At 32.9% G+C, this 23,107-nt stretch overlaps 2 protein-coding genes across 2 annotated transcripts in view; one reads left to right on the forward strand and one right to left on the reverse strand.

The window, feature by feature from the left end:
- Positions 1–23,072, forward strand: part of LOC124362901 (peroxidase) — a 113,019-nt gene extending 89,947 nt beyond the window's left edge. The window contains exons 7-18 of the mRNA XM_046817776.1: positions 1–174; positions 1,376–1,454; positions 5,228–5,373; positions 6,266–6,393; positions 8,328–8,441; positions 9,092–9,224; positions 9,980–10,107; positions 16,108–16,217; positions 18,159–18,251; positions 18,783–18,952; positions 19,698–19,806; positions 20,994–23,072. Of these exons, the coding sequence (XP_046673732.1) occupies positions 1–174; positions 1,376–1,454; positions 5,228–5,373; positions 6,266–6,393; positions 8,328–8,441; positions 9,092–9,224; positions 9,980–10,107; positions 16,108–16,217; positions 18,159–18,251; positions 18,783–18,952; positions 19,698–19,806; positions 20,994–21,123 (1,514 nt within the window). The 3' untranslated portion in view covers positions 21,124–23,072. The remainder of the gene's footprint in view (positions 175–1,375; positions 1,455–5,227; positions 5,374–6,265; positions 6,394–8,327; positions 8,442–9,091; positions 9,225–9,979; positions 10,108–16,107; positions 16,218–18,158; positions 18,252–18,782; positions 18,953–19,697; positions 19,807–20,993) is intronic.
- On the reverse strand, positions 11,174–15,510 carry LOC124362902. The gene is made up of 4 exons (XM_046817777.1): positions 15,356–15,510; positions 13,600–13,670; positions 13,171–13,234; positions 11,174–12,691 (listed from the first exon to the last, which is right to left on the reverse strand). The coding sequence occupies exons 2-4, from the start codon at positions 13,660–13,662 to the stop codon at positions 11,187–11,189; spliced, it is 1,632 nt and encodes a 543-aa protein (XP_046673733.1). The 5' UTR covers positions 13,663–13,670; positions 15,356–15,510; the 3' UTR covers positions 11,174–11,186.
- Positions 23,073–23,107: the final 35 nt, after the last annotated feature.

The raw sequence follows: 23,107 nt of genomic DNA on the forward strand, positions 1-23,107 counted from the left end.
ACGCTCGCAACAAGAACGACCCTGAGGAATGCTGTGACAGACCTCCCCACTTGAAGCACCCTTACTGCCTGGAGATTGTCGTGCCCGATGATGACTACTTCTACAGAGGATACAAGGTGAAGTGCATGGACTTCGTGCGTTCCTTCCCTTCCGTCAGACCAAACTGCCGCCTTGGTAAGCTAACAACAATGGAAAGAGAGAAAATAACTAGCTATAAGATCTTATCAAGCTGAGGACCATCATTATCCAGAAAAATTTCACCTGAATACACGAAATTAACAATGTTTTAATTAATTAACATTAATACCATATAGGAAAAAGCCCGTAATTAAATTTATATTTAAAAGCCATTGCATGAAGAACATGATTCTCTTCTTGTATTCATCATTGTTTTTAATATATATCATTGTTGTTTGTAGTAATCATGCAGTCCTTCTATTCATTATCTATTAAATCTAGTTTTACTGCAAAGAAGTAAGCTGATTTTTTTAACAAACAGAAAATAATATCTGAATTTTTTTACATAGATCATATACCGTATTGTAAGCTAAAATCAGAACACTAAAGATGAAAAACTGTATGTGACAATTGGCTCAATTATTGATAATAACGATGTAATTTCTTTTCTTAGCCGTAAAATATTTTATTTTTCCTCTTTTTCTATTTAGAGGAAAAATCCTCTACTAGTCGTATGATGAAACTGCACTGACTTTATTCAACTAGCCAGTTAATCAGCTTCATTTTATAAAATATATTTTCAAATTATTATTATACTTTGTCCATAATATTGATTACGATTGAAAAACTTATGAACAAGTTTATCCATTAAGAGGTAGAGTAGTTGTAAGTCTATTATGTCATTTTAGCCAGGAAAGTTCAATAGTAGAGTTTAATCTCCTACATTGGATTGGATGGTACTTGGAGGGAGAGAAAAGTTCTCAATCTTCAATCAGTACGCTATAGCAGAGTGATTACTGAAATGTGCTGAAGAGACGAACCAACGTCTAAACAGCTTCACTAGGCGGAGTACCTACTCCTTTGCTCAGTCCAAAATTCTTACACAAGTTAATCAGTGAGTTCAGACAACAGAATGATTTCAGCTATCACTGTGTAACAGCGTACTCAGTTGAAGATTGAGAGCTTCGATCTCTCTTTGAGTACTATCCAAGCCATTTTAGGAGTCTGGCTAAAGGAAACTCTAATACTAAGAAGTTTATGATTAAAAATACTGTATTAATATCGTTTGAGTAATGTACTCTGTTGTATATTAATTCAGATTATAAACATTCCTAGGCTACGTCTGATATAATTTGCTAACATATACCTATAACTCATGTAACTATTCATAGTGTTCAATACGAATGACTTGTTCCAGGATCTAAAGTACCGTACAACACTCTGACTGGAGTCATTGATGGAAACACAGTGTATGGAGTGAATGATGCGTTTGGAAGGTCAGTTCATGAGGAAATTTTGTAGTTTATGAGGCAGGAGTCACCTACTGTTAAATACGTGACAAATCGTTATGTATTAAGCAATTACGAAAAAAACAGATACAGGTGTGGAGAATTAATGAGATTTTTTGATTTGAAATATTTAAATTTATTTTTGTAGATTGATCTTATCACCTTCAAAGTAGTCTCCCTATACAGCGGTAGAGGCGTTGTTCCCTGGTAGCTGGTAATACCTCTAGTTCCTTGGTTACGCCCTGTTGGATATTTTTATAGTACTAAGATGACGCCGTTTCAAGTGTTCTTTTATAGAAATAGAAAGAAGTCACAGGGACTGAAATCAGGTGAATATGGAGGCTGGAGAATCAAAGAAATACCTTTATTGGTCTAAAAGTGGTTGATGGAGATTGCCGATATGACAGGGAGCATTATCATGATGGAGCATCCAGCGGTCTGAAATGTTCGATCTGACGTGAAGTATCCTGTTCCTGAGCCATTCAAGGGCTTTTTTTTTAGACTTAGCAGGTTGTCCTGGAGACACACATTCTCTGTAAACGACTCCCCTGCTAACAAAGAAACAAATAAGCACTGTCTTGATTTTTTATATTTGTTCATGCGAGCTTTTATTCGTCGAGGAGATTGGAAATGTGGCACTCTTCATTTTGTCAATTTGTTTAGGGATCATACTCGAAAACTCATTATTCGTCACCAGAGATCACGTGACTGAAAAAAGAAGATCAAAGCAAAGTACAACAGAATGGAGTAATTTTCCATAAAGTATATATGGCGTCGTTTATCACATAGGTCTAATATTACTACTATCATAATAACATCGGACACCATTTGAAACTTTTGTTTTCTTCCACTCCAAAAAACGCCCATATATTATATTATCCTATATTGGATATCGGAAGTGATGACCTTACTAGTATTTCCTTACGATAATTTTATTTTTATATTTTGCTCTCTATTTTGGCTGATACATATAGTATATCCTTGGTTTGGAGATATATGTGACATTAGATTTATTTGTAGTTTGTTACTAACTTTATTATGAGCTATAAATAACTAAACTATTAATAGAAATGATAATTCTCTGACTAAATTATTGTATTTAAGGGGGATTAAGATATTTAGCCCAAAAATTATGATGCTTAGCTTGTATATTATTACCCTTTGGAAAATGCATAGTTTAACATTTTTTGTTTACTGCTTTTTTGTGAGCAATATTTTCAAATGCTTGTACTGTTATTTTACTCAGTTTGAGATTCTGTGATAGCTGCGGTACTTCGAAATTTATGTACATTAATTTCATACAATACGTATTTGCTTACTTTTCAAGACAAAATTTTGTTATTTGTGTTGGCAACCCAGGTTACAAGTGACCAGCTGACTTTTGTTTTATTTATGCCAGAAATGTATTATGTGTTAATTTTGGTGACAGTTGATGTTAGTATTTAGTAAGTTTTAGAGTTGAAATTGAAGTTGTAGTAATTTACGTACAAGATTATTGAATGATGTTCATAGGAAAGTGTGAAATTACTCTTGAATATAAATGTGTATGTGTAATGAATTTACTAAATGAACTCAGAACTTAGAACGCTGAAAAGTCTCAATTACATAGTATCGATAAGATATAGATAAGATAAGAAATACTGCAACTGCTAAGAAGAGAGAATCCTCCAGCATTAGAAGACCACCCCTTTCATGGCGGTGGGATGCGTTAAAGTTTGGATATAAAAATACTAATGTTTGTTTACCGGCGATTCTTTCCAAAAAATGAAAAGAAAAATATTTCAAGAATAAGATGTATCTTACTCTCAAAGTAGGGAATAATTTTGTTATTCATTGTTTTCCAAAATTTAATTTATTATAGTTTGTTATTAAAAGTAAGTGTAACACATGTTTCAAAAAGTAATAGCTTTTTGTAATTCCTTACATTAGGTAAATCTAAAATGTTCTCCAGGATGCCATTTTTAAGTACACAAACCCCAGGAGACTGAATATTTTTATTGCAAGCTAAGATATGTCAGGCTTGTTATTATTGCAAGATAGGACCGACCTACATCCCTTAAGACATGTGTACAAACCCGGTTATAGACTGTCAGTAGTTTTGTGGTAAACCACATAACTAAAAACTACACTAAGACATGTGTACAAACCCGGTTATAGACTGTCAGTAGTTTTGTGGTAAACCACATAACTAAAAACTACACTAAGACATGACTCTTAGCAATTTTTAGGTTCCTAAACTCAATATTGCAAATTCCTGACTTCAGCCAACTATTTCTAAAAGCACTTACGATGGCACTTACTATGCTGGCCTACGCAACCTGTTCTCCGAGGCGATGACGCATATTGTCTGGCAAACCATCGTAGCTGTTAATGGGCATTGAAAGCGTATATCACTATAGCAGTTGAGAAATGGGCACGCGAGGGCCCGGCGGTCAAGTCAACGATGGTAGCTATTAGGGTTCACAAAAGCAATAAATTTGGCTGAAAGAATGGCCTGAGCCGAGACTTACTTAATTACAGGTTTCTCTAGCGAAATTGTAGGTTACAGTTACACTCAGTGGTGCCGTATGTTGTGCTAGGTGCGACGCTCAGCCGCAAGTCACTGATATCATGCTCTCCTCCACCTGTTGTACGGAACCGGTTTGTCATACTGCAGCTCCGTATCTGGTTTGGAATTGGTTCACTACACAGACTTCCTCAATTAATGTTACATATTTTTAACCACGGTGGTTCCAATTGTGTTTCTTTGTACTTTTAAGTTGAAAATTACTCATTTCTTTCTTTCTTACCATTTTTTAACAAATATTATACCTAGTACTCAAAAGAATTTTCTATAGCACTTTAATGCAAAACCAATATTATTGTATAACAAGTTATTATTGAATGCATATATTTGTGAGATAATCTTTAATTTTACTACTTATACCATTTGGTACTTTTGGAACATTTGGGGGCTATTCGTCCACACAGGAACGCTAAAGCAGCTCTCACTCTGTGATGACACTGTTAGAACTCGATTATCCAGATTTATCCACCGTAAAAGTTCTGTATCAATTGTTTTAAGAGCCTAAACTCCAAAAAAGTGTTTTGTGTTAAAGCCATTTTAGAATAAAATATATTAATCAAAATTTCACAAATCAGTACTCATTCAACAAGTCTCTTCAACTTTCCTTTAACCACCAAGTTCCGTAAACACACATAAGGTACGCTTTGCATCGTAAAACGAGTTAGATGAAGGTGCTGTAATTTTCAAGCCCATAACACTTTTCATTTTTGTAACACGTAGATAGACAGAAGAACATTTTTGCTAAACTCCTTAGTGATAACACAGACAAACGATGTATAGGATTGCTTCTTTGTGGTGATAGGCTTAAACGATGCTCGGCCACGTCACGTAATACGCACCACTATCAATCTAATGTTTTTATATAGTAATTAAGTTCATTCAAAATGTCAAAGTCTATAAATCAAATCGTTCTTTCAAATATTCTGAAACAGTTGTACTAAGCTAACACTATGCCAATTATTCATTAGAAACCAAATACGATCTGTATATGGTTCTAGACAACTTCCAAATCAGGTGCAGTTGCTTCGAATTTGAAAACCGGAATACAAATTACTGTACTTGATTTAAAACCTTTAGTATACCAAAGTGAATACTGTTAAGGGTGAAACATTTCCTATATTATATTTTGATTGGTTGTGTCTTATGTTATGCTGAATGATAGTGAGGTGTCATAGTTGTGTGGTTCTGTTCTCAGACATCTGAGGTCAGGCTATGGTGGTGAGCTAAGAATGAACCCCGTGTTCAGTGAGTATGGCCTCAAGGACCTCCTCCCACTCAAGCTGGACATCCCGGACGAAGGCTGCACCCGTACCAACAGCTCCCAGTTCTGCTTCGAGGCCGGTCTGTATCTGTGTGGTGGTGGATGTTGTTAAATTATACAAATGAAAATTTGAAATAAAATAAATATAATATATAAAATAGTTTATATAGTTTATATGTATATGTGTGTTTTTGTCTTAAATATTTATTTTGGTGGGTTTGCGATAACAATTAAACTTTAAAATACATCTGAATAATTGGAATAACACATTTTAGTTACGTGAATTTTATCCAGGGGTGAATTGAAATGTATATAAACTTTGTAGTAATAGTTTAAAATATTTAATTTGCTACCTATTCTTATTAAACAAGATAACCATATTTTGACGAGTAAATATCAAATCCTTTGGAATTGAAGTTAGAAAGGACGTAAAGAATCACTTTTATTATTTATTACAAAACAATGAATAATATAGTTTCGATAAGATTCTGTTGATGATATTAAGCAAATTGCATTCTTTTCACTTTCGATGGTAGGAAGGAAGTATAAACATTTTTTATTTAAAGAAAACTTATATAGCCAGTACCGAAATTCTCGTAGTTCAGACTTCCAGTAAAGCATCAGGACTGAATCTTTCCATTAGTCATTACACTAATACCTTGTCTAATATAATTGACAAGCACTTTGGAAACAGTTAAAACATAGTTTTGTACCTCAATTACATACAATTGTTGTGTGGAGAATACTTGTTAGTACGCTAATAATGTTTGTACACGTTAATATCCAACCTTAACTTAAGACCATCAGCTCTGTGTCGGCACTCTGTATCAAGAATTCTAAGACACCGGGGATTTTAATGAAGAAGCCAGTATGATTAATTGTACTCGTAACCATGTGTGAAAACGAAATAACCTTTATATGAAGTAGTTGATGTTCTTGTATTTCTAAGCCTACCATACACATGTACTACAGGAGAGATACGAGTGAACGAGCAGCTGGTGCTGACGTGTATGCACACTCTGATGGCACGTGAACACAACCGAGTGGCGAGGGGTCTGTCGACAATCAACCCCCACTGGGACGATGAGACCCTCTATCAGGTAAACAGTACCTGCACCGACCGTATACATATCTGTAAACGATTGAACAACAACAGTTGTTAAATACAATAGACAGAATTCAGCCGACTTCCTGATTTTTAACAGCATTACAATTAACTAAATATTTCAAATCTTAAATAATAACAATAATACTGTGAATAGGCTGGTAGGGAAATTTGTTAACTCGATTATCTGATACATGCTATTTTTATACATGATATTAAAATTAATCTCATAGCACTTTAAACTAGGTAGTATACCAATAGTTTAATCCGTAACATCCTTGTGTAGCCAGATGTTGTACATATGGTAGTACATTGTTTACACTCTTATTTGGTGGTCTCTCTTTGAAATCGGATTATTAAAGTTGACTCTTATTACGATATAAATTTCTGAAAATGACTATTTTCGAGTTTAAAATATGAATCGAAGTTTAGAAAAAAGTCTAAAACTACCTTAAGGAAGAGTATTATTTTCAGAGGACAAAATAATAAGAATAGAACTGCAATAATTGAATATCTTTCACCACATTACTGCCAGACTTACAGTACGATGTTCATAGCAAGGTGTAAATATCACTGCGCCTGCGCTTTAACTATGCAATAAGCAGTGCAGTTATGAAAGTACAATGAGAAAGTTCAACGTGAAGGCGCTGTTTCATCTATTATATTAGAATCTAAGAGAGACGATAATTTTTATTCTTGAATGGTCTTTAAGTTGTAATATTGCTTGCAATGTATTCAAAAAATTACTATTTAATAGTTGAAATATTTATTTAAAATTTTAATACTGTATGTACTGTCAAGAATGAATACCATCGCTTATTAAATATATTGGTTAAAAATAAGGAAGTCGGATGAAATCCAGGGTAACCATCTCAGAGGGAGAGGGGTTCTTTGTCAATGATTGCAAAAGGAATTTTTATTTAGTTTGAACATTATTGAGTTTTAAAAATTATTTATAACGTTAAAGAATTAAAACTGTTATGTCTCTGTAACACATTCTCCTTTGCTGCTCGTATCATCTAAACACAGCGGAGAAGAAACTCCCAAATAAGTCCATACTAAACTGATTGTGTTTCTACAGTTTCTTTTTTGACATCAGCTCTGAAATGTACGATCTATCGGATATCTTATTTATTTACTGGACTTTCTGAGTCAATCCTGACCAGCCACACAATATGATTGTTTTCCCTGCATTGATCAGATATCACACACTTGTTTTCCTTAGTGTCTTAGTTCCTTTGTATCTAAATTCTGATATTTGACTTAAAGCAGGAATTTAGATTTTTGACTTGCCACATGTAATTTATGTTTATAAATGTTCAGTTGTTTACAGAAAAAAAATATTTTGTTGTTTTCCGTATTACACTAACCTTGACAATTCTTCATCAATTAACTTTATTGACTACTTATTTGGCCATAAAAAGGGTACGGTGTAAAATGTGTGTGTTAAATGACTTTATCGCACCTATTTTATTCATCAAAACATTTGTCTTTTGTAAAAGTTTAAAGTTATGCTTTATATTAAAATTTGCATAATGTAGCAAAATTGAGAGAAATCTTAATAACATTTCTTGCCGTGGGACGGGCTGTTAAGTTCTAATCAACATGTAGATTAGTTTAATAATTATGTTTAAAAAGGTGAAGTAATAGCTATTTAATTTTAACAATATACATTATTGCTGAAATTATGTAAACTTGGTGCTTGCATTTAAATAGCTCAATACTCTTCAGAGTTCACTTAATTGAAACCTTTGTTGGTAACTCTTAGTAATGTACCATCAAAATATTTTGATTTGCATATTTATTTTAAAAATATCTTCAGGTATATGCTAAAACGGGCATCATATAAATGTTTTTCATGTTTAGAATAATGTGCATTAAATAATAATAAAGTTTAAAATGAATTGTAAACGTAACCACTTTTAACAGGAGGCAAGACGCATCGTGATCGCGGAGATTCAGCACATCACATTCAACGAGTTCCTGCCCATCATCCTGGGCAAGGACGTCATGGAGAAGTTTGGCCTTATGCTGCAGAAGGAGGTGAGCAGAACGATCCTTAATGACATAAGACCAAATATTTAACGAATTGCTTATATTTCAAGTATTAGAATATGAAAACAATTATAGCTAAATAAAGACATTATGTGTAAAGACAATGCTTCAAACCCTTGTGTTCATTTAAAAATATACAAAGAAAGGACTTTATACTCATCTCAAAATGCAGCGCTTATTAAAATGTACAATAATACCTCTCCGATAACTAATAAAAGTGTTTAACTACCACATTTTTCCTTTCAGTTGCACTACAATCCGTAATATTTTATTTTCTAAGACCATTCATTAAAGACTTCTTTTAAGATTCAAGAAAGGCTCCAGTTTGCCTTCTTCATAATACAACGTCTGGCATCTGATGCTTCTACAGTATTGTCTCCTGAAATCTGGAGCTATGTTCGTCAGAAAAGATTGAAACAAATCAAAGATGAAAAATCTCAGACCGAACAATTTACACCATTTCGAGAACAGAGACACCTAAATTACAAAATACAAAATGTAGAGACAGTGAGAATGCCAACTTACCTGGGTTACACTATATTACTCAGAGTGTACTTACACCAATGCTTTTAGAGGTATAATACAACTCATTGCTAAACTAAAGTTGTCTGAAATAAAAAAAATAAAAATAATTTCAGGGCTACTGGGACGGCTACGATCCAAATGTGAACCCCAATATCATCGCCGCGTTCTCCGCTGCCGCCTTCAGGTTCGGGCACTCCCTGCTGCCCACCGCAGTTGAGAGGTGGAGTAAGGCACACAAGTTCATCTGTGAGTATGCTCAGTTGTGTCCCCTTACATTAGTGGGCTCGTCATTTAAATAAGCTAAGTTTAAAAGCGCTGAAGGGATGTAAGTGATTACTCAGCATTGAGTGAAGTGTATTTTATACTCTTACTAGTCAGTACATTTTTCAAATAGGTATTAATTACAAACAGTTTTGTGTGCAAAAGTGTTCAAGCTGAAGACGCTTAGTAGCATGTAAAGTTTACATATTTTCATCAAACCAAATAAGGAAAAACAAATTCAGAAACGAAAAACTTTAGAAAATTTAAAATATTTTTTATTTTAAATTCTCCAAACTCCCCAAAAGAACGCGTTTACTGAGAATTAAGTTACTTGATAATGTAAGTCATATATAGATATACAGTATTAAAAGTACTCAAAATGTTCTCTAAATCTGATAATTTTAAAACATTTGTGGCAGTATTAGTTTCTCCTCCAAATTAGTTAATAATGATATTCCTAGAAATTTTAAAGAGCCGACAAATACAAATCAAAAAGTCAATAGTAGTATTTTAATGGATGCTTTGGACTGTACTCTACTTTTGGGGGTTTTAAATAAATAAAGGAACAAGAAATACTATAATAATTATGTAAATTAATACAGACTACATCTAGTGGGCTTATTACTTATTGAAGTAACGGATACGGGTTTTAATTTGTTAAAAGATATAAGTTGACTGAGTAAAATATCATTCAGTAAAATATTCCTAAAATGTAAAACTAAATTTAACGTATGCCCTAGCTTCAAAGAGGCTGTCAGACCTGATTCGTCGGCCGTATGATCTGTACCGAGCTGGGGTGCTGGACGAGTACCTGATGGGACTGATGAACCAGGTGGCTCAGGCTATGGATGATTCAATAACACAAGAGGTGAGTACAAGGTGAAATACAATACTTAATCAATGGAGAAGATTGAGAATGGAACATTGGAGTTAACTCGTTTCGAGGGTTACTGTGATCTTACAAATCCAATGCTGAAACTCGGAAGATAAATTTCTCTCCAATCCGGTTTTTAGTAATCCAAATATTATTATATCTTTTCATGTCCCCATTATCGTGTAAAAACGATCGTCAAAACGATATAGGCTACAGCGTTGCCTTAGTTCACATCTAAGATTTTTCATATTCTCTATCTCTCGTTTTCCGAATAAAAACTGTGTTACTTTCGGTGCAAAAACTATTTTCTAGGATTTTAAATGTTGTAAAGTTCTGTTTTAATTATTTTTAGTAAACAAATAGTAACACATTTCCTAACAATGAAAAAAACATGGGAATCGTGTTGTAAAAGTAATGTACTTTATAAAAAACCGTTATTGAGTTTTATCAACGCCGGCTTTGTTGACGTAAAACATTTATTTTTAATAATAATTGAAAAATTGTATTCATCGTTATACATTTAAGGATTAGTAAGAACAGTTTGTATAAAATAATTCTGTTACTCATTAGTAATTGCAGTTTACTCAATAGTACAAACTGTTAAACCTTAAAGTGATAATGTCTTGTACACGGCTGTCACAAAACATTACGCTATTATGAAAAATAATACTGTATGATTAAATAATCAAGTCAACGCTACGCAGAGGCTGGTAAAACATGAAAAATACTTGAAGTGTGTTCTATTATTTTCATAATTTTTTTCTGATTTTGTTAATATCGATTTCTAGTAACTATCTCAGAGAGGGGTTCTTTATATACGTTATCAAAAGGAATCTTTATTTCTTCGAAATATTATCATGTTTTAAAGGGTTTTTATATTATGCTGGGCATTAAAGAATTAAAAGTAAATTTGTAATTTTCCTTGTTCATTATATCGTCGATAAAGAGGTGTTTTGCTCATATTACAGCTGTGTATATTAATTATATGCATAATAAATGCAAAACAGTTTCGAAAAAAGTGGAGAAATCAACTTAGTTTTAAAAGAGAACAGAAAACACGTAGTACATAACATCTATATTTTGGAAGTTATTTTTCTGACAGGAGATTTAGGTATACGTCTCCGCAGATACATGTCCTCTCCAGTCTCTTCGCAGGCTCCAGGAGCTACGCTGTACGCTGTATGGGAATTTGACAATTTCTTAGCAGCAATCGCCGAGTAAGTGGAACGGGACCCAATGCTGACTTTTGATTCCGGCTGGAAATTTTTGTTTCTTTTTAAGACCTTGCAGGCAGATTCTGTACTTCGCTGTTTAATGGGTGTCTTTGATTGTGTGAGTCTGCTTGGGGGTTGAGTAATCTTGCAGGTTCGTAGTTCAGTATCTGAGGGCTTGCTTTCTCTCAAGTCATCAGTTGAAGTTGAAGAGTCCGCCAAACACGATTTTGAGGTTTTGTTGGAGACACACACCCTACAGATGCAGAATGATTTACAAACGGAATGATCTTCAGAGAGACCCTCCATATTTGTAGCATGTTTACTCTCCAGTTGGTCTTTCATGTTCCTGATCAGAGACTCTATATAATTTTGCAGTCTCACTTCCTCGGCAGTCTTCTGCAAATGGGAATTTTGATTGTCGTTCACCTGGCAGTCACCTACAACCGACTCTTTTTGAGGATCCTTTTGAGAAAGTGAAATTTCGCCTCTATTGTCCTGTCCATCGTTCCTCGAAATAATAAAATTCATCAAAGTTTGCTTTTCCGCTCTCTTTTTCTGCTCTTCATTTTTCAGCATCGTATTGAATTTGGAACAGTCCGGGTCTGGAAGATCAATGTAGATCAATGTACTGGAATTCTCTCGTTCCACAGTTTTACCAGATCCCTTATAAACAGAAGAGGCGTTATCAGAGCTATACACTTTTGTATATCCCTTTTTCAACTGTTTATTCGAGGTGTTTTTTATCTCCTTACGTACAATTCCAGCCAGTGGCCGTACTCTCCTGGCAGGGATGTCTTCCTGAGAGGTGTTAATATTGACTTTCGTTTTGCTCTTTTTAATTTCAACGTCAATGTTGACTTTTTGGTCGTTATCAGCGTCACTAACCATCAACCGACTCGTCATGCTGTTCAATACGGTCCCGATGTTGTTTACGTCTATCTTCCCTTTCTCTACAACAGCACGGCTAAGCACTTCCTTCACAGTGTGCATCACTCTGCTCTCAATGTTTCGCGTGTCATCATCCTTCTTAGTCGAGTCCGCCGTCTTCGGTCTGGTTCTCAGATACGGGTGATGACGCATTGAGGCATCTTGACATTCCACCTCAAGGACAGGCCTTTTCTTAAGCACGTCGCTACGGCTCTCTTCTACCAAGCGCTTCTGGGTAGCGACCGGTGTTTTACCCTTGATCTGGTCGGCCACAACGCTATGACACCGCTGCTGTGCTGAATTGGTGGTCTGTTCTTTCCTCCAGACATCCGGAGACTGGTACCTTCCCATGGGCGATGGCTGCCGATTGTACGCTCGGTTTGTGTATTTCTCGGACAGTGATTTGTCTGTGGATGTGGAACTATTTCGATTTGGAACTGCAACAAAGAATAATCCACCATGCGTGATGTTCGTACTTAAATTTATATAAAGTTCTAACTACATTATAAAATATAGATTCTGAGGATGCAAAGTCTCGATTAATATTGAGAACCCTATGAAGATTACGCTTCAGTTTCAATACATCAATATTTAGTTTTTATAAATTTATTGAAGCCATGTATACGAAAAAATCAGTGTGCCGAAAATATATACTGTTAAAATCACTTGTCTACAGTTACTTTTAAACAAAACTGTACATTTCAAAATACTAATTTAAAAAATGTTCACACCAACCACACAAATTCGGTAGATGGGTTAAAAAACTGTAAAGTTTTATTTCTGTGATTATATTGAGAATAGTTATTTGATTACATTCGTATTCCAGAGTGGAATAAATTAGGTTGAGAGCAACGTTAATTGTAATAGTGAAATAGCCAAATTTATTAGTTTCTAAAAAGTAAGATAGATGAGTTACCTGAACGAGTAGGTGACGAACTCGGACTCCTCGGTCGACTCATCGTTGTTCGTTTGTTGATATTCTGAAAGTATGTATTCAACATAGAAAATTTAGCTTTAAATATCATATCAAGCAAGATAAATATCTACAGAGAAAACAAAAATATTTTTATTTCAATAAGAATACGATCGGGATGAGATATAAAATTACAAGTCGCTAGGTAACGCTTCCACTAGTGCCCCTGCTGATTCTAATTCAAAGTTTATTTCGAGATGGCAGCCCGCCACGACAATACTCTAATCTTTTGTAGATTTGGAATTTATATTGAGAGTTTTAATTTATACAATTTGTGAAATTTTATTGAACTATTTCAAACATTGAGAGAAATATAACAAGAATCACCGAGCAATTAAAATATAAATACAATTTTCAAAGTTATAATACTACCTGAAAACGCGACGAGACTGTTGACTGATCAGGGGAAGTGACAGTGTAGGCTTGACCAAACATGGTGAACTCTGGAATAGAAACGGATTCTAGAATCAGTAGCTATTGTGAAACTGATAGTCAAACACAAATAATATCAGTTATTTTAGCAATGTCGCTGTTTTAAACTCAGCCACATTGATGAACGGATAATATGTTTTAAGACAAAGATTAACGAAGTACTTATTAAGCTTATAATGATTTTTAAGTATGTAGTATTAAACCTGTGTGGTTATGCCATTAACTACACCTTATTGTTTCATTATATAAAAATGTTACCTACAATATTTTAAAAATAATTCACGTTGAATTATAAATGTTTTAGTTTCTTGTTTTAGTTCTTGTAATTTTTTGTACGTTAATAATTAATCTTATCATGTAATTTCTAAAGTAAAGAATTTTAAATAATAAATATTTAAAAACATTTCTTGAAGAATGGTCAAATATAATGTTTGTTTGCTAGATCTAAAATAATAACTGAAAAATTTCAAGACATCTAAATTACTATAAAGTTAGTAATTTTAATAACAAATAATGAAATTTACTAGTGCAATGTATTTTCAATAATAAAAAGCTAAAATTATGTTGAATATACAGTATAACAGTATAAAGAGTCAATTTTAGTATTGAAAAACACCATTACTTTAATCTAAATTATTGAGTATTTACTCATCAGTTAGATCTGTTTGATAAGAAAATATACTTTAGTAAAATGTAAGACATTCTATGAAGGAATAAAAAAAATGCGCATTCATTCGGCGCTTCTCAGTTTACATTGCTTTTTAGAATAACTGTCGTCAAAGAACCATACTTTAACAAAGGAATAATATCTCAATCTAAATTTAATAACTTAAATATATAAAAATAACATTATTCAAATTCTAAAAAATCAAAAAGTAACAAGATGCAACAGTAATATAGTGAATAAAAAACGTACACCCATTAACAAAAATAAAGTTTTCGGTAATCAGAATTGGTTGCATTTAACCCCACCAACAACAATATCTTTTAAAAAGAAGACTCTCGTGTGCTTTAGAATTATCAAGCCGTTACTATTAAGATATTCATCGTTAGTTAATCATAAAACTAGTTTTTAATACAGTTTTCACTTGTCCTTCAGTATTTATTTCATAACCATTAGTAAGAAAGTACCTTATTTAGCTAGAGAAGCAGCCATCACAAGATATTATAATAACACGACTACAAAATTACTGCATCTTGGATTGATGATTCCCTGAGCGATCCTGTTCTTAGTTCCCTAAATGTGTACTTCTGCATATATAAAATGGTGGTCTGGAAGTCACTTATGTTATCTGTTTTAAAAGTCAACCTAAAATGAAAATGAAAAAAGACAGAAATTTTGAAGGAAATATGTAATGTGACGTAATATGGTACCAAGACTTCCTCAGGTTGCTCAAAGAAGATTACCTGAGCAATCGAAGCAATCGATTCAAACTTTGAATTCTGCGCTTTGCAATCACCAATTTCCTCATTTATTTATTAGGATGACGGAAAGTCTAGTTATGTGTCGTTGTGGTTTGACCTAGTGTTGTATAGGGTTATCATTTCATTTCATGTAAATAATAGAAACACAAGTATTTATTATTCTACAAGGTGGTAAAAAGATCGACAGTATTGAAATTTCATACATTTACATTTACACTAATATCTAGCACTTTAGATTATCAATCACATAAAATGCACAATAAATATTTACCTTGTCAATTTTTGTCGGTTGTTTAAATTTTGATTTAGTGACTGCCAATTTATGTGTGAGGATTGGTGGAACGAATGGTGTCTTGTATTGCCGTGGACTTGGATGGAATCTTGTTTATGAACTTGAAATCTCAAAATGTGTAATATTTAGTACTGTTTCTATGGCAACAAATTTCCTATGTTTAAATCATAAGCCCCTTCCATATTATTTACTTGTTTAAAGAACAGTACACAAGGAAACACCTCTTTTTAAATTTACCGTTAGTATATTTATACAGTATATTTCAATTAGAAACAAATCTGTATTAGTCATGTCAAATATTGTACTTTTAAAAACGCTCATAATTAGAGTACGGATTAATTATTTTACTAATACAGTATACTTCTTTAGGAAGGATGATTACTTTTTATATGCTACAATATGGTTATAATAACTTCATTGAATTTTAACTTCTATATTTAAAGTTACCTATTTACAAGCCTATCAGTATTAATTTTAAAATAATGTACTCTTTTTATATAATACAATGAATAAATTAAAACACGCATAGCGATTTAAAATTTAATTTTAATATTAGTTTAGAAAAGGTATAATACTAAAGATCTTCAAGTTAGTCATAAGAGCTTCAATTAAAGATTTTTCATTTTAAGAAGTGTAACAATTCATTAAAATACCAAATAATAAAATCACGGCATAATGAAAGATATCGTCATTTAAAAATTCAACTAACACTGGGTAAATACATTTTGTAGGTGACTAATCACCTGCTGAAAAAGCCAGGTAACCGTTTCGGATTGGATTTGGTGGCTTTCAACATGCAGAGAGGCCGTGAGTTTGGTGTACCAGGATACATGCAGTACAGGTAAATAAGATATAAAGTTCGTAGATACAGTAATAAAACAGTCATATTAGATGATAGATGATATCTCTGTGAGATGCACCGTCGTTAGACAAAATAGCAGGCCAACCTATGCAGATAGACTCTAGATCTGCCCGCTTTTTATACCAAGCAAGGTCGGCAGTATATAAAGAGATTCATGGCATCTAGAAAGTATCACAATCCCATACAAATAATTTATGAGCAGTTTTACAACTGTTTGGACCATTATGGTGCTTTTTATATGACACTAAAGAGTGAGTTTTCAATAAAAGGAATTTATTGTGACTTATCGTCCTACAAATACAGTTTAAATTTGCACTAACCCTACAATACCCTTTAGGTGGAATAGCTGGTCCGAAGGCGAAGAGCTGAAATAGTGTACGCTACTGAGTACATGTTAAGGTTTCGAACTTTGAAAAAGAAAAAAAATATAACAGTTAATTGTCGAATGAAACAAATTTTCCTGTTGAAATTTCTTCACAATCTGTTCATGGCTCTATTTACTGTTTTCATACATCATCATACATTTTAAAGGTGTAAAAAGACCTTTCAGCTCAAGATTGACAAAATTGGAGGATGTAAAACTCGTTACTGAAACTTCTAGCTCCAAAAACTAATCTACCTACTGCCAATTAAAATTACCGTTCACTTAAACATCGTTCATCCTTTACTAACATCGTTCTAGGAATGTTTAATTATTGATGCTGTCAATTGGAAGCATTCTGCAATAAGAAGCATGCTTCTAGCATCTGAAAGGTTTCTACTTCTGAAGTTTTCTGACTTCAGGTTTATACCTCCAGAAACTTATTTACGTTTCCTGTTACAACCTTTATACGTTTCCTGTTACCAGGAGTCTGCGGTACTGTAAACTTTAATCTTGTAAAAACTTCCTGTTATTGGCATTCTTCAACACCTTAGAACTTACCAAATATTGCAGTTTAAGAAGTTTCTAACTCTGGTAAGTTCCGGCCTTCATGAGGAAACACCCCGTTACTGGAAGCTCCTAGCTGTAGAAGGCTCAAGAAGTTTTCAACCTTTGCGAGGTCTAGTTTCAAGGCCCACTGGAGTTTGGAAGTTACTGTCCTGTAGTAAATTTAAAATATTACTATCAATAAATGTTCCTGATTTCTATAAATACAGTCTGTGACTCTTCAAAGTTCATTGGATGTAAGCTACTCGCATTTGAAAAACTCCTATATCCGAAAGTATTGGTTTTCAAAACTGTCCAATGTTCGAGAAATTCCATATTCTAGAAGATCATACTAGAAGTTCTCAAATTCTTGAATGTTTCAACCTATGAAGACGAAATCCGATGTTTTAGAGCAAAAAAACATTGACTAATGATTAGCCCATGTTAAAAAACACGAAAATTCCTTATTTTTTAAAGTGACTAAACCTGTATAGCGATACAACTAAAACACTTATAATATTGTAAAAAGAACGAAGAAAAGGCTCTTTTTATAAATTTTTATTCTACTGAATAATGAGATTGCAAAATTTTGAAAATATTTCCTGAGTTTCCTTAAATGGAAAGCAAATTAAGTCAGGCCTTACACATATTTCTAGCTTATGTAACTTTATAAAACATTTAACTAGATTTTTAATTAGTTGAATAGAAGTTCCATGGGGATTCTTAGTGTTATACTTTTTAGAGTTAATTTTTTTTAAAAGTAACAACTGTTTAAGCCTGTAATATTAATAATCCAATTACACTCTGATTATGTTACACAGGCACAAAAACCATGACAGTTATTATGGCTGATTAATTTATAAGTTTGAGAACTCCCATAACGTCAGACTTTTACTCTTAACGGTCTGACGTGATAGGAGCAAGTAGTACTAACGGACAGTTTAATTTTTATTTACTAAACTTGTACAGTAATTGACATGGAGTAAGAATATTGTCCTTTGTTTCTGAAACAGAAAGTTCTGTGGACTGCCCACTGCTGAGTCATTTGAGGAATTATTTGGAAGCATGCCGAACTCTACTGTCTACAGATATGCCTCAATATTTGCGTAAGTATTTCTAAAAAAACCTTATTGAGTTTTCAAACAATACATTGGGATGAACTTCAGTCAAAATAAACAGCTAATATGATGATTTCTTACCAGTATGGTCCTCACGGCTACTTCTTACACTTTTGTAAGCAGATCATCCTTGCTTGTAATGGAGATTCAGTGGTGTGTGATAAAGTACAGAAGTGCAAAACATTGAAGTTTTAATGTGGAAATGACCTTGTTACTACAAGGTCACCTTGTTACTACTAAATCTTTACTAGTTTTGATTTAGTTTTTATTTCAAACGCAGATTAATTAATTATTACTTACATATTTAATTACGGTAGCATACAATAATTCTGATATTAGCTATAATAATGATGTTTATAGAAGGCCTTATGTGATTATCGTTATAGTAAATTAAAAAAATGGTAGCTGGTGCATCTTCCTTCAGATTTATTTTATGTTTCAGGCAATTCAAAAGTTTAGTAAGATAGCTAATCGATTATCGGTCTAGATCAATGTTGAAATTCCACTGTGTTCTTGCAGACACCCCAGTGACGTCGACCTGTGGTCCGGTGGAGTCTCAGAGCGTCCACTACCGGGATCCATGATCGGACCTACCTTCGCCTGTATCATCGCCACCCAGCTGAGCTTCGCCAGAAGAGGTGACAGGTTCTGGTACGAGTTGCCCAATCAGCCATCTTCCTTCACCCCTGGTCAGTTGCAAAGGTCTTATGATATTTTTAAAAGTTGGTAGCAGCAAATCTTCCGCTCTCCTCTTCTAACCCAAAATAGAGGTATGGGGGATCCAAAAATTTGAAAGGGGTGATTGAGCAAGTAATTTTTCAAATTATGTGTCTCAATGAGACCAAAATATCAGCACCAAAAGTACTAGTCATTTTTGGCCACTCTAAAAAAAAGGGATACCAAGTGAGCTAAGTAACACTTTAGCTTCGTTGGGACACTTTATAGGATAGAATCAACCTAGACATATATAAATTTACAATCTTATTTTATCCCGTCTTTTGAAATGGAGTGCCATGATGGATTTACTCATAAAGGTAATTTACTTACTCCTACAAAACGCCATTTTAGTCGAAGGGTAAACATTATTTTTGATCCACACAAAATAATTTTGTTTAATTCATATATACATCGCCACTGAAGTAAATCTTTTAAATTCACTTGATAGAAATAGCGATATGTGTTTTATCACATAACATTTCTAAATAACTTTTGAAAAAAAGGACAATCCAAATTCCTAGAACTGAAACGCTACAAAGGAAAGATAATATTGATGATGACTGTGGTTTAAAAAAACAACATCTTCTTAGACATTAGCATACAAAATACTTTTACTTGTTTTGTTATAAAGAAAATTGATAAATTTTATCTCTCCAGTTTCTTTAATAAAATTATTAAAGACATAAATATGTGTTATAACATATATACATTTTCTAGAACAACTACAAGAGCTGCGGAAGATAAAGCTGTCAAGGATTATGTGTGACAACACGGACCTGCTAGACACTGTGCAGATCTACCCCATGGTGCTGCCTGACCACGAGATGTTAGTATACTGTGTTTTTATTATTTCTGAGTGAGGAAACGCTGTATTATACAACAATAGGTACTTATTATAATATAGTATGCCTTCCCCAACTTGCTCAATGGCGTCATCTAACGGCTATGTATCAATGAGGAAAAGCTATAGTATACAACAATAGGTACTTATTGTATATAGTATGCCTTCCTCAAATTGTTCAATGGAGTAATCTAGCGGTTATACGTAGATTTTAAAATACTCAAGGTCATCCCAGTAGTCTTTATTTACCTTGACTGTTATCCAATCATAAACGGCAATCTTGTCAGTAGTAAGAAAACGAGGCAGATTTTACGTTCTGCTTTTGATTGTTCATCCTAAAGCATTTTTGACCACAGAGGACGTCTCATATTGGATTATAAAAGTATCTTTTTCTCTATAAAATTGCTATTCCGTAAATCGTAAGCAATGAAATCTTAAAATCCATTGAAAAAGATTTGTCTTTATTCCTCTATGTATAATACAATATTCTCTATTCTTTCGTAAATATACAAAGTTATTACATGTTAAAAATCTTATGTTACTCGGAAGTTTGAAATTAAATTAATAAAAAATTTTAAGATTTAAAGTAGAAATTTAAAGATATTTTCGTCGTATATATGCTGTTATTCCATTGGACATTTAGGAATTATTTAAATTTAGATCTATTAATTAGTAGACCTCGTTAAAAAAGACATAAACCTGCTGAAAAGCCAAACACAGGGATTACCGACATTTTAATTTGGATTGGATAACAGGGCAACTTGTTTCTGGTAGTTAAGCGGTTCGTTTACAAACCACCATGAATTAATTTTATATAATCGTTATCTACAACGTGTACTATGACAACTAAGAGGAAAAAATAAAACAGTGTTTTTAATGTCTTATAATAATAGTTCATGCGTGATCTACCAAATTAATCAGCTAATATTAAGCCGATTGAGAATAACTACCATGGTTTCTTAGTCATATTTATTAAATAATACAAACATAGTATGGGAATTTTGGAAGCTAGTGGGGGTGAGCCCTGTTGTTGGATATATTTGAAATCCACCAGAGGCATACCTATCTAGAGTGTAAGAGCTTTAGCGTGTTGTTGAAAATAGTTGATGTAATTTTAAGTCAAGTTGATGTATATACATTCCAAAATCTGAACTGTCAACTTTTGTCCTCAGCAACCCACGAGTTCCCTGCAAGGCGGGAATCATCCCCTCCATAGACCTGACCAAATGGGCAGAGTTCCCCAACCCCGCCCACTACGTGAGTAATTATGCCGAAGACTTCGCCTCTCTCCTGAAGAAGTGACGCACACTGCTTAGCATTTAGCAGGGGTTGAGTGTACATAGGCGTCATACATCTTGTATATTGGTACCATCTCTTCAGTTCACCCTAGCTCCCTTTGAGTTTTTTCAATGGACCTAAAGACAATTCTTCTCACCTAACCTTTTTACAATTTTGCGAATGTACATGTTAATATGAATAATGAGATATTCACGGAATCAAGATTTTAATTATACAAAAAATCTGTTATAGAAACTTGTTTTAAAATTTTGGTTTGAAAAAAAAAATTAAACTAAGGAATAATTGTTATTATTTGGTACACATTGTTTGCAATGTTCGGAAATACGACGTCAATTGTCAACTATGAACATTTGAACAATGTCAATAATTTCTAATCCTAATAATATTTTAAAAAGTTATACAAGAAGTGCGGTTTTAAGGAATATGTAAAAAATTTCACATTATAAGCAAAAACGTATTAGCTGTCCTCACATAAAACCGTAAAGCATTTTCAAACACGAGTGTTATCTTTTTAGGTTATTGTGTATGAGAAATATTCAGATTATTAACACGTTAAAAAATCGTTTCAAAGCACAGAACTTCATCGAAAACATGTAAACATTAAAAACATGTAATCTAGTTGTTAACTTGAGAAAAATTTTTTAACTTACGTGTATATTGGTCCCGTAATTTACCGTATGCTGTATTTATTTACTTTATTTAATATTTAATATGTGTGTTAATTTATAACTTAAAACACATCTGACATCAAAAAAGTATAGAAGGAAACCCGAAACTCGTTTTAATATCCTAAACTAAAATTCTTGAACACGTTTAGAATGAAATTCGTTAATTTAAACTCGTGCCTGTGACCTCTTACACATCAAAGTACAAAACTATTTTAAGACACAGCTTATGGTGTTGCCATCATTTTTAAATCTGGTTGTGCCAAAATTAGAATAAGATAATACAGGAATCCTGTGTTGCCTAAATCCCATTATTCTCTAGTATTAAGATTTTTATAAAATGAGAATGTATTGCGTAAGACAAATGTTTTGCTTTAAACAATACGTTTTGGTTATGGTGTATTGTGGTACATTACACTGTTGCTTGCTTTCATATTATTTATTTTTATTATTGTAAATATTACGTGATACACTATTAAAATATATTAACGTGGAACACACTTATAAATTATTTGTGACTGTAAGATATTTTTTAACAATATACCGGCAATTAATTAACCAATCTACTTAATCGATTTAATTTGGCTGATTTTACTAGATGTACCAGATAGGGTTAAAATTTACTAGTAAATCACCGGTCAAATAATTAGTATTTCAAGTATTTATTGATGTACAATGTTTATTTTTTTATGATTAAAAAAATTAGTAAATTTACTAAAACTATGTTTAAAATTTAGTAGAAAGCCATAGTAATATTAGTAAAATATATTAGTAAATATATTAGCAAAAACCTTTACATTAAAAATATTTTACAGGAAATTATATTATTTCTGTTGCGTTTTAATGATAAAATTAGCCTTAAAAATAATATATCCTTTTAGGGAACTGTTTTATTGTATTTCAAAATGGAAAAAATGGAGGGAACGTTATGTAAGTAAGACTTAATTCATCATCATTTCATATTTCATGAGATATAAGCGGAGAAAATCATATGGAAAATTGAGACAACCATTATTTTGGACAATTTTGTCTTGTTTGATTACATTATATCTTAACAATCAAACTTTTGCCATACCATAGTGTTAATTAATGTTACCACTGCCATTATCAGTTTCGATTGTACGCTGTTGTAAAATATTTTATATTCATTTTACTTTAAGTAATTTTTGTGTTAGTTTTATACGAGTATTTTGTATTGAATGAATGATTGATATTGTAGTTCATGTTTACTATGTAAAGATTGGCTGGCTTGTCGTGTATTGTGAATAATAAAATTTATAGCAATTGGCTTTTAGTTTCTCTGCACTTCCTAGTCCCCATGC

This window comes from Homalodisca vitripennis, chromosome 5 (genome assembly GCF_021130785.1).
Source record: "Homalodisca vitripennis isolate AUS2020 chromosome 5, UT_GWSS_2.1, whole genome shotgun sequence".
Taxonomy (NCBI): Eukaryota; Metazoa; Arthropoda; class Insecta; order Hemiptera; family Cicadellidae; genus Homalodisca; species Homalodisca vitripennis.

Bases quoted from the DNA above. Each gene is read 5' to 3' on its own strand.
- LOC124362902 (XM_046817777.1), bottom strand. From the start codon at position 13,662: ATGTTTGGTCAAGCCTACACTGTCACTTCCCCTGATCAGTCAACAGTC. The intron at 13,235-13,599 runs GTAGTATTATAA...ACATACTTTCAG, and splicing joins CAGTCTCGTCGCGTTTTCAG to AATATCAACAAACGAACAAC. The intron at 12,692-13,170 runs GTAACTCATCTA...TCTTTGTTGCAG, and splicing joins TTCGTCACCTACTCGTTCAG to TTCCAAATCGAAATAGTTCC.